This window comes from Thamnophis sirtalis, unplaced genomic scaffold (assembly GCF_051295495.1).
Source record: "Thamnophis sirtalis isolate CommonGarterSnake01/CBP01778 unplaced genomic scaffold, rThaSir2_p1.2 scaffold_8, whole genome shotgun sequence".
NCBI classification, from domain to species: Eukaryota; Metazoa; Chordata; class Lepidosauria; order Squamata; family Natricidae; genus Thamnophis; species Thamnophis sirtalis.
In genome coordinates, this window is record NW_028261388.1 from 1,856,062 (window position 1) to 1,869,835 (window position 13,774).

At 48.2% G+C, this 13,774-nt stretch overlaps 1 protein-coding gene across 2 annotated transcripts in view; it reads left to right on the plus strand.

The window, feature by feature from the left end:
- The window catches only part of ARRB1 (arrestin beta 1), a 58,663-nt gene that overhangs the window by 36,379 nt on the left and 8,510 nt on the right, over positions 1-13,774 (plus strand). For both annotated transcript variants that reach the window (XM_087720949.1, XM_087720950.1), the window contains exons 4-10: positions 1,320-1,364; positions 4,456-4,652; positions 5,060-5,119; positions 6,861-6,928; positions 9,327-9,462; positions 10,910-10,994; positions 12,893-12,965. In XM_087720949.1, coding sequence (XP_087577075.1) covers positions 1,320-1,364; positions 4,456-4,652; positions 5,060-5,119; positions 6,861-6,928; positions 9,327-9,462; positions 10,910-10,994; positions 12,893-12,965 — 664 coding nt within the window. The remainder of the gene's footprint in view (positions 1-1,319; positions 1,365-4,455; positions 4,653-5,059; positions 5,120-6,860; positions 6,929-9,326; positions 9,463-10,909; positions 10,995-12,892; positions 12,966-13,774) is intronic.

Sequence of the window (13,774 nt, forward strand, 5' to 3'; positions counted from 1 at the left end):
TCCATCCAGTAACCGAGATCAGAATTTGTGGACAGAGAGGAAGGATGCTCCCCACTTGGATCCGAAGCTGAGCTGAATGAGGGGGGGGGCATTTCCAGAGGAAGGGGTGCCCTGCCTTGAAGGTGATCCAGGGCGGGTGACGTTTCAGGCCTGGGAGGGGAAATCCATAGGGATCAAGGCCAGGGGGGTCAAACTGAAGGCCAGGCTGGAAACAATAAAGGACCATCCTGCAGTGCCTCTACCAGCGAAAATTGAGCTCCAGTTTTTGGACGTGACAGACTCCTGCAGCTCTCTGCCAGTAAAAAAAATGGGGCGTGGGGGACCGCCCATGGCCCCCTGCACCCCATTTTTGCTGGCAGAGGGCTGTCGAAACAAACTAAAAAAAAAACAAAAGGAGAAATGTTTCTCCTTTTTCATTTGGGCATGGGAGAAGGGACAGGAAAGGAGGAAGGGAAAGAGGAAAGATGAAGAAGAAGAAGGGAAGATGGGAAGAGAGCAAGGAAGGAAAAAGGAGGGGAAGGGAAGGAGAATGAAGAGGGAAGGAAAAAGAAGAAAAGGAAGGAAGGAAGGAAGGAAGGAAGGAAGGAAGGAAGGAAGGAAGGAAGGAAGGAAGGAAGGAAAAGGGAGGAAGGAGAAAGGAAAAGGGAATGAAAAAGAAGAAAAGAAAGGAAGGAAGGAAGGAAAAGGAAGGAAGGAGGAAGGAGAAGGAAGAGGGAAGGAAAAAGAAAAGGAAGGAAGGAAAAGGAAGGAAGGAAGAAGAAAGGAGAAGAAAAGGGAAGGAAAAAGAAGGGAAGGAAGGAAAAGAAGGAGAAAGGAGAAGGAAGAGGGAAGGAAAAAGAAGAAAAAGAAGAAAGGAAGGAAGGAAGGAAGGAGAAAGGAAAAGGGAAGGAAAAAGAAGAAAAGGAAGGAAGGAAGGAAGGAAAAGGAAGGAAGAAGAAAGGAGAAGAAAAGGGAAGGAAAAAGAAGGAAAGGAAGAAAAAGGAAGGAAGGAGAAAGGAGAAGGAAAAGGGAAGGAAAAAAAGAAGAAAAGGAAGGAATAAAAGAAGGAAGGAGAAAGGAGAAGGAAGAGGAAAGGAAAAAGAGGAGAAGGAAGAGGAAAGGAAAATAAGAAAAGGAAGGAAGGAAAGAGAGGAGAAGGAAGGGAAGAAAAAAGAAGAAATGGAAAGAAGGAAAAGGAAGGAAGGAGAAGCAAGAGGGAAGGGAAAAGAAGAAAAGGGAAGGAGGGAGGGAAGGGAGGAAGGAAGGAGAAAGGAGAAGGAAGGGGGAAGTCAAGAACTAACTTTACTTCCAGTTTGCTCTCATATATCTTCTTTCTGCAGATGGTGTCGTGTTGGTGGACCCAGAATACTTAAAAGAGCGGAAAGGTAAAATAATTGATGATTTATTCTTAAATTTATCCAGCAACCCAACTCTCACACAGTGGCAACGGGCCATGTTAAAAATCCCACTTCAAAATTCACCATTTAAAACACTCTCACTTCCACCTCAGGAGGTTGGACCCAAAAACAAGCCGCGTGATTTACACACTTTGAGCTACACAATTTGGGGTGAAGACCCTTGGAATGGGGTGGGAGCAGGAGTGGATTTCCAGAAGGGGAAAAATTGCAGACTACAGGAACCATTTGCACCACTCAGGTGACCCTGAGGACACAGATAAAACCTCCAAGTGGCCTCAAGGACCCTCTCAAAGGGTCCAAATGACCAGCTGTCTGCAAGGAGCATCAATCCTTCCATTTCCCCACCATCCAGTCAGAGCTGAAGAAGCTTCTTGGATGAGAAGAGAAATGTCTTCAAAGGAAAACAAGGAAGCCCAGTTGCCTCTTGGAAAAAAAAAGCACCTTTGGGACAACCGTGATCTGGATGAAGAAGAATCTCTACAGACTTTTTAGCTATATAATTTGGGGTGAAGACCCTTGGAAATGGGGTGGGAAAAGGAATGGATTTCCAGAGAGAGAAATTGCAGACTACAGGAACCATTTGCACCACTCAGGGGACTCTGAGGACACAGATAAAACCTCCAAGTGGCCTCAAGGACCCTCTAAAAGGATGCAAATGACCAGCTGTCTGCAAGGAATATAAATCCTTCCCTTCCCCACCATCCAGTCAGAGCTGAAGAAGCTTCTGGGATGAGGAGCGAAATGTCTTCAAAAGAAAAAAAAAAACAGAAAATCCAGTTACCTCTTGAAAAGGCCCCTTTGGGAGATCCATAGCCTGAATAGCAATAGCAGTTAGACTTATATACCGCTTCATAGGGCTTTCAGCCCTCTCTAAGCGGTTTACAGAGTCGGCATATTGCCCCCAACAACAATCCGGGTCCTCATCTTACCCACCTCGGAAGGATGGAAGGCTGAGTCAACCTTGAGCCAGTGAGATTTGAACCGCCGAACTGCAGATAACAGTCAGCTGAAGTGGCCTTCAGTACTGCACCCTAACCACTGTGCCACCTTGGCCAGAGAACCTCTACGAACTTTAAGCCACATGATTGCTTCCGGTAGCAAAATCTAGGGTCCGTCTTGGCTTACTTTTATCACAACAAGTCACCGAATCGGAAGAGCATTTAAATTAAAGCCATTTTTTTTTTAAGAGCCCTCTGATAAAAGTGTGGCGACTCGCTACGAAAAAAGGGTCAATTTGGGAAAATCACATTTAATTTGATCATCAGCGCTACAAAAAAACTTCAAAGCAAACGTTGATTTGGCTTAGGAAATTGTCACCTCTCCAGTTTCCAAGAAGGAAACCTCCAGGACGTCCTCGGCTTCCGACAGCCCATTTAGCGGCCGTTCAAAGTTACGACGGCGCTGGAAAAAAATGCGACTTATGGTGGTTTTCCGCCCTGTTGCAGCCTTCTCAGGGTCCCTCATTTCAAAATTTAGATGCTTGGCAAATGATTCGCATTTATGACGGCCGCAGTGTCCCGTCAGAGTCACGTGATCCCCCCTTTGCGACTTACTGACGAGCAAATTCAAGGGGGGAAGGCAAGATTCGCTTAACGACCATGTTACTCACTTAGCAAATGCAACGATTCGCTTAGCCACACCGTGGCAAGAAAAAAATCGCAGAAGGGGGCAAACTCACTTAGCAAATGTTTCACTCTGCAACATGAATTTTGGGCCATTCGATAATACCATTAGACCACAACGTTGGAAAAACTTGAAAAGCTGATAGGAAATCCGTTATAACTACCTGCATGGAATTAGCAACCTAGTTTCATACTAGGTAAGGCGAGATGAGCAATGGGAGATGAAAATATGTAAAGAGCTTTATCTATTTTTGTATCTTGTATTTTGTAAATCTTGCCTTTTTTTATATAACTTTCAAATAAGGGGGGGGGGGAAAGAAAGAGAACCAGGTCATCCCCTGTAGAGGAGAATATGTAAACACAACAACGGTTAGAGTGGATGGAGGGAGGAGTAGAAGGAAAGATAGGAAGGAGAGGAGAAAGGAGAGGAATAGGAGAAAGGGAAAGGCAGAGGAAGAATGGGAGGGAATGTAAGAGTAGGAAAGAGGGGAGGAATGGGAAGAAGAGGGAAAGGGTAAAGGGGAGGAAGGGGAAGGAGAGAAGGGAAAGGAGAGGAGGAAGGAAGGAAGGAGAGAAGAAAGAGAAGAAAGGGGGTGGGAAGGAGGGAGGGAAGCAAGGAGGGAAGGAAGGACAGAGAGAAGAAAGAAGGGAAGGAAGGAGAGAAGGAGAGAAGAAAGGAGGGAAGGAAGGAGGGAATGTAGGAGAGAAGGAAGGGAAAGGAAGGAGGAAAGGAAGGAGAGAAGAAAGGAGGGAAGGAAGGAAGGAGGGAAAGAAGGAGGGAAGGGGGAAAGAGGGAGGGAAGGAAGGAGGGAAGGAAGGAGAGTAGGAGAGAAGAAACGAGGGAAGGAAAGAGGGAGGGAGGGAAGAAGAAGTAGGACCGTTGTAAGATAAGATGAATCTATGGGATGTTAAGAAAGCAATCTTCAAGTATATTGTCAACTGTAGGGAAAAAATTGTTATAAATACATATTATTAATAACAGTTATGAGATCATATAATTGTGAATGTATATATGAAATTGATAAAATAAATAATAATAATAATAATAATAATAATAATAATAATAATAATAATAATAATAATAAATTTGGGGCCCAATTGTGCATGGGGGGATGGGGGAGGGGAGCCGGATTCACTTAACGACCATAATGACTAGCTCAACAAAGGCAACAATTCCCTGGACAACAGAAAAGCAATGAGATGGGGGAGGGAGGGGCGGGGGCAATCTCATTCCTGGGGGAATGACGTTGCAAAAGGAAGGGAGCCACCACCAAGAAGGCCCTGCCAGGTGTTCTTCCTTGACCGTTTGAGTTTTTCTTCTTCTTCTTAAACTTGGGTGTTTCCTCCCGTGGGTCTCGGAATCAAATTCTGCCCGGTCCCCCTCCCCTGACCTTTGTCCCTCTGTTGATTTCGGGCATCTTGTTTCTCCCCCCCAGTTTTCGTGACGTTGACCTGCGCTTTCCGTTACGGCCGCGAGGATCTGGACGTGCTGGGCCTCACCTTCCGCAAGGACCTCTTCGTCTCCAATGTCCAGGCTTTCCCTCCAGTGGCCGAAGAGAAGAAGCCGCTGACGAGGCTGCAGGAACGGCTGGTGAAGAAGCTGGGGGAGCAAGCGTATCCCTTCACTTTCGAGGTACTTCCCTCGGCTCTCCTTCCGGCCTCCGGTTGCCGTCCGCGCAGTCTTGGTAGTGAGGCTACTTTGGATAAGGTGGAGAATCTAAACGTGGTAGAATAGAATGAGCTGGAAGGGACCTTGGCCCGAAAATTGGCCCCCAAACCAGCCAAAAAACAGTCATGCGCGCACCAGTCAGCTTGTCTTTGGGTCTCCAGTGCTCTAGTGCGCATGAAGATCAACTGGCCAGCACACGTGCGCGTGCTGGAAACCCATGCGCACCGGCCAGCTGGTCTTGGGCTTTTCGGCGCCCCAGGCAGTGCACATTTATGTACGCATGTCCTGCTTGGTCCCTCGGTGCCCCAAAAAGATTCCCGGTGTCTCCCGAGGGGTGTTTTGATTCTTCTCTTTGCGTCTGTTTTCTGCAGATCCCTCCCAACCTCCCCTGCTCCGTGACGCTGCAGCCTGGCCCAGAGGACACCGGGAAGGTAAGAAAGGGGCAGCTGGGGAGGGAGAGGGGGGGTCACAGTAGATAGAGTATCCCTAGAACTAGATTGGGGTGGGGGAGAAGGGGCTAGCAACGCCCTGGGTTGCTTCAGAGGCCTTCGAAAAGCTGCACAAATATTGCTTGCGTAATGGGCGGTGGGAACAACCTTGGGAGACAGAAGGAAGAGAGGCAGGCTAGGCAGGCAGTCGGATGAGAAGCCGCTGAGCCCACAGCAGAAACTTAAAGAAAGAAAAAGGAAGAGAGGGGGGGGAAGGGAGGGAGGGAGAGTGAATAAGAAAGTTGGCTGCACATCCTAAATTTCTGTCTGTCACTGCCTGAGTCACCCCCTGAATCCAGGGGGAGAAGAAGGAGGGGGGGAGAGAGAGAGAAAGAAAGAGAAAGAAAGAAAGGAAGGAAGGAAGAAAGGAAGAAAGAAAGAAAGAAAGAAAGAAAGAAAGAAAGAAAGAAAGAAAGAAAGAAAGAAAGGGGAAGGACAGAAGGGAAGGAAAGCAAGGAAAGAAAGAAGAAGAGAGAAAGGGAAAGGAAGGAAGGAAAGAAGGAAGGAAGAAAAGGAGGGAGGGAGGACAGAAAGGAGGGAGGGAGGAAGAGGAAGAAGAAAGAGAGAGAGAAAGAAAGGAAGGAAGGAAGGAAGGAAGGAAGGAAGGAAGGAAGGAAGGACAGAAGGGAAGAAAAGCAAGGAAAGAAAGAAGGAAGAAGAGAGAAAGGGAAAGGAAGGAAGGAAAGAAGGAAGGAAGGAAGAAAAGGAGGGAGGGAGGACAGAAAGGAGGGAGGGAGGAAGAGGAAGAAGAAAGAGAGAGAGAGAAAGAAAGAAAGAAAGAAAGAAAGAAAGAAAGAAAGAAAGAAAGAAAGAAAATAAGAGGAAGGACAGAGGGGAAGGAAGAAGGAAAGAAAGGAAAGGGAAGCAAGGAAGGAAAGAAGGAAGAAGAAAGAGAGACAGAGAAAGAAAGAAAGAAAGAAAGAAAGAAAGAAAGAAAGAAAGAAAGAAAGAAAGAAAAAAGGAAGGAAGGAAGGAAAGAAAGAAAGAAAGAAAGAAAGAAAGAAAGAAAGAAAGAAAGGTGAAGGACAGATGGGAAGGAGGAAGGAAAGAAAGGGAAGGAAAGAAGGAAGAAGAAAGAGAGCCAGAAAAAGAAGGAAGGAAGGAATTACCAATTTTTATTGATGAAGAGTAAAACTAGAGGAGCTTTCATCTTTAGGGTGAAAGATTATTCAGGTAGTCCTCAACTTACGACCATCTATTTAGTGGCCATTCCAACTTACAACAACACTCAAAAAATGACTTAAAGCCATTCCTCGCACTTACAACCGTCACAGGAGCCTCGCAACCATGTGATCAAAATTTGGGCCCTGGGCAATCACCACATATTAGCGATGTTTTCAGCATCTTCCGATCCCCATTTTGTGACCTTCCCAGCCGACAAGCGAAGTCAGTGTGGGGAAGCCGGATTCGCTGACTCGCTTAACAACTGGGGCGGGTTGGCTTAACAACTGTGGCAAAAATGTTGCAAAAATCGGGCATGGCTCACTTAGCGACCGAAATGCTGATCCCAATCATGGTTGTAAGCCGAGGGCTATCTGTACTGCTCGTGGTCCCCTCAAAAGAAGGGGTTTCGTAGTGAAGCGGTTCTGATGTCCTAGCGTTGTAGGGTTGGGTGGGAGCTTAGAGGTCTTCTAGTCTGACCCGCTGTAGCCTCGCTTCACATCTGGCCAATTCTTGCTTTTAGGCTTGCGGCGTGGACTACGAGGTCAAAGCCTTCTGCGCGGAGAATTTGGAGGAGAAGATTCACAAGAGGTAGGCTAGCCCAACTGGTCGCCCCCAACCTGTTGTAACCTGGTTGTAATGCCTGCAAGACATCTTTTCTCTTTGGACTTCAGGCCTGCCTACTTTCTATGGTGGGAAAATGGGAGAGGGTTAGATGATATGCAGCCATAACAACATTCTTTCTAGAAAGCCAAGGTCATCCTTTGTCTTTGCACCTCTGCACCTGACCGGAACTGGATGGGTGGAAGCTGCCAGCATGGCAGTGGAAGATGGGACCATGGGATGGGCTGGTGGGTGTGGGGGGAAGATCTTTAATTTATAACTGGGTGTGGAAAACCGGGAAGCTTTCCGATTCGGGTTTCCCCAGATGTGCCAACATGGCTCTCTTCATAAAGTGGAACTCTGAGCAATAACCGGACTCTGATTTAATTTTGGATGCTATTTGGAACCCCTGACGTTAACCCGAATCTCTCTTAAAAAATACTTTACCAGCTACCCCAAACCTCAGGGTGCTGGCTGGGGTCCTGAGCCCCAACGTCGACCCGAACCAGGGCGGTGCAAAGACTCAGGGAAGATGGAGGAAGAGAAGAGATGGAGGAAGCCGTAGGGGACAGATCGGCCTTCTCCGTCGAGACCATCTACTCGCCTTCCCAAGCCGTGGTGGAAGCTGCGGAGGCCGCGGAGAGTGGCACGGATTTCTGTGGCTTCGGTTGTTGATAGAAGCAAGGCGGCCTGTGGGAGCTCCAAGTCTTCCTCTAGATCAGCCTTTCTCAAACCTTGAAAACAAGCTGTCGGGTTTCCTAAAAATGCCCTAATTGATTCATGAGTATCAAGCCAAGTTTCAATGCAAAACCTGTCATTTCTTAGGAGCCCCCATTAGGCCTTTTTGCAGTCAGAGCTAAGCTTCGTTTGAGTTATAGCTGACCTTCCTTCCCTTCCCCTCAGTCTGTGTCATAAATCACATTTCCCAATGAGGTGCACCCCTCTCCCGAGCCTGCTGCAGTAAATCTGAGATCTGACGTTCGCGGAAAGTTTGTGTGGAATGCATACTTCTCACTAATCCCCCCCCTTCTCACACAATGACCACTTTAGGAATTGACACAAGCCAGGAATCCGTCCGTTTTCCCTGAGTCTTTTCGCCGCCCGGATTTGGATCGACATTCGGGGCTGAAGATCCCGGACAGCATCCCGGATGCTGACGGAGTTTTTAAAAAGGATTCGGGTTAATGTCAGTGTTCCAAGTAACGACCCCCAAGGAAAGAAGACTCCAAACTCTGCTTGAGTGTCCTCAAAGTTCCATTTTATTAGAGATGTCACATTGGCACATCTGGGGAAACCCGAATCTGAAAGTTTCCAGGTTTTTCCGCACCCAAAAGAAAGTTCGAGTTCGTCACATGTTCCGTCCAAAACTCCCAGTCACACCCCTCCAGATGCAGGGCAAAGTGTCCTTGACTCTGTGAGAAGAGCTTTTGCGACCTTCTGACGAGCAAAGTCAAGGCGGAAGCCAGATTTGCTTAACGACCAGATAATTTACAGGCAGTCCTCGACTTACGACCACAATTGAGCCCAAAATGTATGTTGCGGAGTGAAGCATTTGTTAAGTGAGTTTGCCGCATTTTGCGGCTTTTTCTTGCCACAGTGGTTAAGCGAATCGTTGCATTTGTTAAGTGAGTAACACGGTCGTTAAGCAAATCCGGCTTTCCCCCTTGACTGAAGGTCACAACCAGGGGAATCACGTGATCCTGGGACGTTGTGATCGTCACAAATATGAACTTAGTTGCCAAGCGTTTCCATTTTGCGACCAGGAGGATTGTGCTACGGTCGTAAGTGTGAAATGTGGTCCTAAGTCACTTTTTTTCCAGAGCCGTCGTAACTTTGAACTGTCACTAAACTGAGTGTTGTACGTTGAGGACGACCTGTATTTAACAGCTGCAGTGACTCACTTAACAACTGTGGCAAGAAAAAGTTGTAAAATGGGGCAGACTCACTTAACAACCAACTCACTTAACAAATGTTTCACTCTGTAACATGAATTTAATATAGCAATAGCAACAGCAGTTAGACTTATATACCGCTTCATAGGGCTTTCAGCCCTCTCTAAGCGGTTTACAGAGTCAGCATATTGCCCCCCAACAACAATCCGGGTCCTCATTTCACCCACCTCGGAAGGATGGAAGGCTGAGTCAACCTTTGAGCCGGTGAGATTTGAACAGCCGAACTGCAGATAACAGTCAGCTGAAGTGGCCTGCAGTGCTGCACCCCTAACCACTGCGCCACCTCGGCTCATTGAATTTAAGGCTCAAATGTAGTCGTAAATCAAGGACTACCTATATACTGGTATATCTGTTTGGGGAGTTTGGAAGGGGAAGGCTGGGGTAAACACTTTGTATTGTGTTGTTGTCTGTCTTGTCCCCAATTGCTGGTGCAGGAACTCCGTGCGCCTGGTTATCCGGAAAGTCCAGTATGCGCCCGAGCGGCCTGGCCCGCAGCCTATGGCCGAGACCACCCGGCAATTCCTCATGTCCGACAAACCCCTCCACTTAGAAGCATCGCTGGATAAAGAGGTCCTTGAGCTATTTGTCCTATTGATTTATTTGTCAAACGTGTAGAACAGTGTTTCTCAACCTTGGTGACTTGAAGTCCTGTGGACTTCAACTCCCAGAATCCCCCAGCCAGCATAGCAGAAAGGTTTTGCAGCGAATGCTGGCTGGGGAATTCTGGAAGTTGAAGTCCGGACATCTTCAAGTGGCCAAGGTTGAGAAACACTGTCCTAGCCACTTGTACAGTCTACTCCAAATTTTATAACCATCCAACTCTTCCCTTTCTTTTAACTCTGTGGTCATCCTGTCCATTTCAGCACATTTGAGCATCTTCCTTATTACCCTATCACCTGAGGGTGGGGGGGGGTAGTTTCTTTATTTCCAATTTTGCACAAAGGCGATCCTAGCAACGGTTAGCATGTGCAAAATTATGTATTGATATTTCTTATCCCAAGGAACTGGGGTGTGTCTAGTTTAATGAAAAGAAGGACTAGGGGAGACATGATAGCAGCCTTCCGATATCTCAGGGGTTGCCACAAAGAAGAGGGAGTCAAACTATTCTCCAAGGCACCTGAGGGTGGAACAAGAAGCAATGGGTGGAAACTAATCAAGGAGAGAGCCTTCCTTCTCTCTTTCCCTCCTTCCTTCCCACCTTCCTTCCTTCCAGTATCTCAGGGGTTTCCCCAAAGAAGAGGGAGTCAAACTATTCTCCAAGGCACCTGAGGGTGAAACAAGAAGCAATGGGTGGAAACTAACCAAGGAGAGATCCTTCCTTCTCTCCTCCCTTCCTTCTCTCCTCCCTGCCTTCTCTCCTCCCTTCCCTCCTCTCCTTCCTTCCTTCTCTCCTTGCTTCCTCCCTCCCTCCATTTCTTCTCTGCTTCCTTCCTTCCCATCTTCCTTCCTTCCTTCTCTCCTTCCTTCCTTCCTTCCTTCCTTCCCACCTTCCTTCCTTCCTTCCTTCCTTCCTTCCTTCCTTCCTTCCAGTATCTCAGGGGTTGCCACAAAGAAGAGGGAGTCAAACTATTCTCCAAGGCACCTGAGGGCGGAACAAGAAGCAATGGGTGGAAACTAATCAAGGAGAGAAGCAACTTAGAACGGAGGAGAAACTTCCTAACAGTTAGAACAATTAATCAGTGGAACAGAAGTTGCCTCCAGAAGTTGTGAATGCCCCAACACTGGAAGTCTTTTAAGAAGAAGTTGGATGGCCATTGGTCTGAAGTGGTGTAGGGTTTCCTGCCTAGGCAGTGGGTTGGACTAGAAGACCTCCAAGGTCCCTTCCAACTCTGCTATTCTATTCTATATCTCTGGGTCTAGTACGCCTAATAAACCTATTTCTGGTTCCAGGCCTGTAGTCCTATTCCTTTCTGGAGGAATACTTTGCCTTGGACTCTGATTTAAATTTTGGATGTTATTTGAATCCCACTTCTGACCCAACCAGAGAGGTCCGGTTTCAATGCTCTCTTCCCCACAGATCTATTACCACGGGGAACCCATCAACGTTAACGTCCACGTGACCAACAACACCAACAAGATGGTCAAGAAGATTAAAATCTCAGGTATTGAGGAAGGGTCTCTTGCCTTGGCCTCGGGGGCAGGGGGGTGGCATCAAGGAGAGAAGGCAGGGTGTCCGTCCCCTCCGCCGACGAGGATCTGGACCTCCTCCAGGCAGAGCGGGAGGCAGAAAGGTTTTGCAGAGTTTTTTGGGGGCGGTGGCATGGAGCTTGGCTGTCCAGGATTGGGAGTCTGGGGGATGGCATGAGGCCATCAAAAAGCTATTTTTGTCCTTTGGGTCCCTGGAGGGAAGGGCAGGAAGAGGGAGGGAGGGAGGGAGGGATATCAAATCCAGAGGACTTTGGAGTCCAGGCTCTGAAGCAAAGGTCAGGTGGGACACGGGAAGGCGTGGGAAGGGTCCTGTTTTTAAGTGCGCTTTGTTTACATACATATTTTACGCTTTTAAAACATGCATGTTAAACAAAATATGTCTGTGGAGCTACATAGTTCTTCTCTTCTCTCCTCCCTTCCCTTCTCCTTTCCTCTTTCCTCCCCTCCATTCCATTCTATTGCCTTCTCTTCTTTTCCCTTCTCTCTACTCTATTCTTCTATATTTATATTCTATTCTATATTCCTTATTCTATTCTATTCTCCTTCTTTTCTTTTCCATCCTTCTCTCTCTTCTCTTCTCAGTTCTCTCTTCTCCCCTCCCTTTCCCTCTTTCCTTTCCTTCCTTCCCTCTCTCCTTTTTTCCTTCTTCCTTTCCTCTTCTCTTCTCCTCTTCCCTCCCCTCTTTCCTTTCCTTCCTTCCCTCTCTCCTTTTTTTCCTTCTTTCTTTCCTCCTCTCCTCTCCCCTCCCCGTCCCTCCTTCCTTTCCTTCCTTCCCTCTCTCCTTTTTTTCCTTCTTCCTTTCCTTTCCTCCTCTCCTCTCCCCTCCCCTCTTTCCTTTCCTTCCTTCCCTCCTTTTCTTCCTTCTTCCTTTCCTCCTCTCCTCTCCCCTCCCCTCTTTCCTTCCTTCCCTCTCTCCTTTTTTCCTTCTTCCTTTCCTCCTCTCCCCTCCCCTCTTTGCTTTCCTTCCTTCCCTCTCTCCTTTTTTTCCTTCTTCCTTTCCTCCTCTCCCCTCCCCGTCCCTCTTTCCTTTCCTTCCTTCCCTCTCTCCTTTTCTTCCTTCTTCCTTTCCCCCTCTCCTCTCCCCTCCCCTTCCCTCTTTCCTTTCCTTCCTTCCCTCTCTCCTTTTTTCCTTCTTCCTTTCCTCCTCTCCTCTCCCCTCCCCTCTTTCCTTTCCTTCCTTCCCTCTCTCCTTTTCTTCCTTCTTCCTTTCCCCCTCTCCTCTCCCCTCCCCTTCCCTCTTGAAGGACATTTCTTTCAACACCTCTCTTCTTTTCTTCCTCCTCTCCCCTCCCTTCTTTCCTTTCCTCCTCTCCTCACTTCCTCTCTCTCCTCTCCTGGTCCCCTTTCCTTCCCTCTCCCTCCTCCCCTTCTCTCCTTTTTTTCTTCCCCTTTCCCTCCTCTCTCTCCCTTCCCCCCCCGCCTCCTTCTTCCTCCCCTCCATTCCTTTCCTCATCTCTCTCTCTCTTTCCTTCCTTCCCTCTCTCCTTCTTCTCCTCTCCCCCTGTTACAAAAGTAATTTTATTTCCATTTTATTCCCTATTTTCTTTCATTCCCCTCCCTCCCACCCATCCACCCACCCCCAGGTTCAGGATGTTGCCCAAAGGAGGGGCATCCTTGGGGTAAGGTCAAATAAGGCCAGATGGGACCATAGTGGTGTGATCAAAGTTCTGCCCATTTTTCTTAATTTTAAAAAAGGGAGGGCACCTCCATGACATCATCCAGGCTGCCATCTTGCCCTTTTTGACCACACCGATAGCCCAGGGTAGCTCCATGGACATGGCTCAGCCAGATGGCCCAGAACCCCCTTGGCACCCCCCAAATGTGTCTCTTCCTCTTCCTGCTTCCTTTCCAGTTCGCCAGTATGCCGACATCTGCCTGTTCAACACTGCCCAGTATAAGTGTCCGGTGGCCGTGGAGGAAACCGAGTGAGTACCCAACCGGTGGGCACAGCTTCTGCCTTGCCAAGGCCCACCTGAGGTTACTGCCTTCTGAATGGAATGGAGTGGAGTGGAAGTGGGAATTAGAATAGAATGGAATGGAATGAAGTGGAGAGGAGAAGAGAAGGAAAGGGAGGAGAGGAGGGGAGAGAATATTCTTTATTGGCCAAGTATAATGAGGCACACAAAGAATTGGTGATTAGATACACAAGTGTTGTGGCCCAGCAGGCGCCGTTGGAGCTGCCACCAGACTCCGACAGCGAGGGGCCCTATGAGTCAGCTCTGGAGGATGTGGAGGACCCTGGACAGGGTTCCAACTCCGAGCAGGGCGCAGAGAGGCTGGTTGGCCACCAGGAGGCACCTGAGCCTTGGACCAGTGGAGAGGAGACAAGGGAGTGTGATCCGGACATCAGCAGTGGCGAGGAGCCAAGGGAGCTGTTCCTGGATGCCCGGCACCGGAGAGCTAATAGGCGTCAGGAACAGTTGCGCAGTTACAGGAGGTAATTGCACTCAGCCGGTGGTAATTAGGCTCTTCTCCAGACTATAAAAAGGACTGCTTGTGCACACGCCCCTTTTGCAGAAGTCAACGCAGGAACTATTGTTGGAGAACATTATTGTGAGCTTGGCAGGCTGGATTGCTGCCAAGCCTTATCTGTCCTGGATTGCTGCCAAGGACCTGTCTGTCTGTTAATTCAATGCCGTAACTTATCTTTGGCTCGGAGTATGTGTTGGTGTGGGACGAGGGGGGTCAGAACACACAAGGATGGTCACATATGCAAGAACATACAAGATCTGTG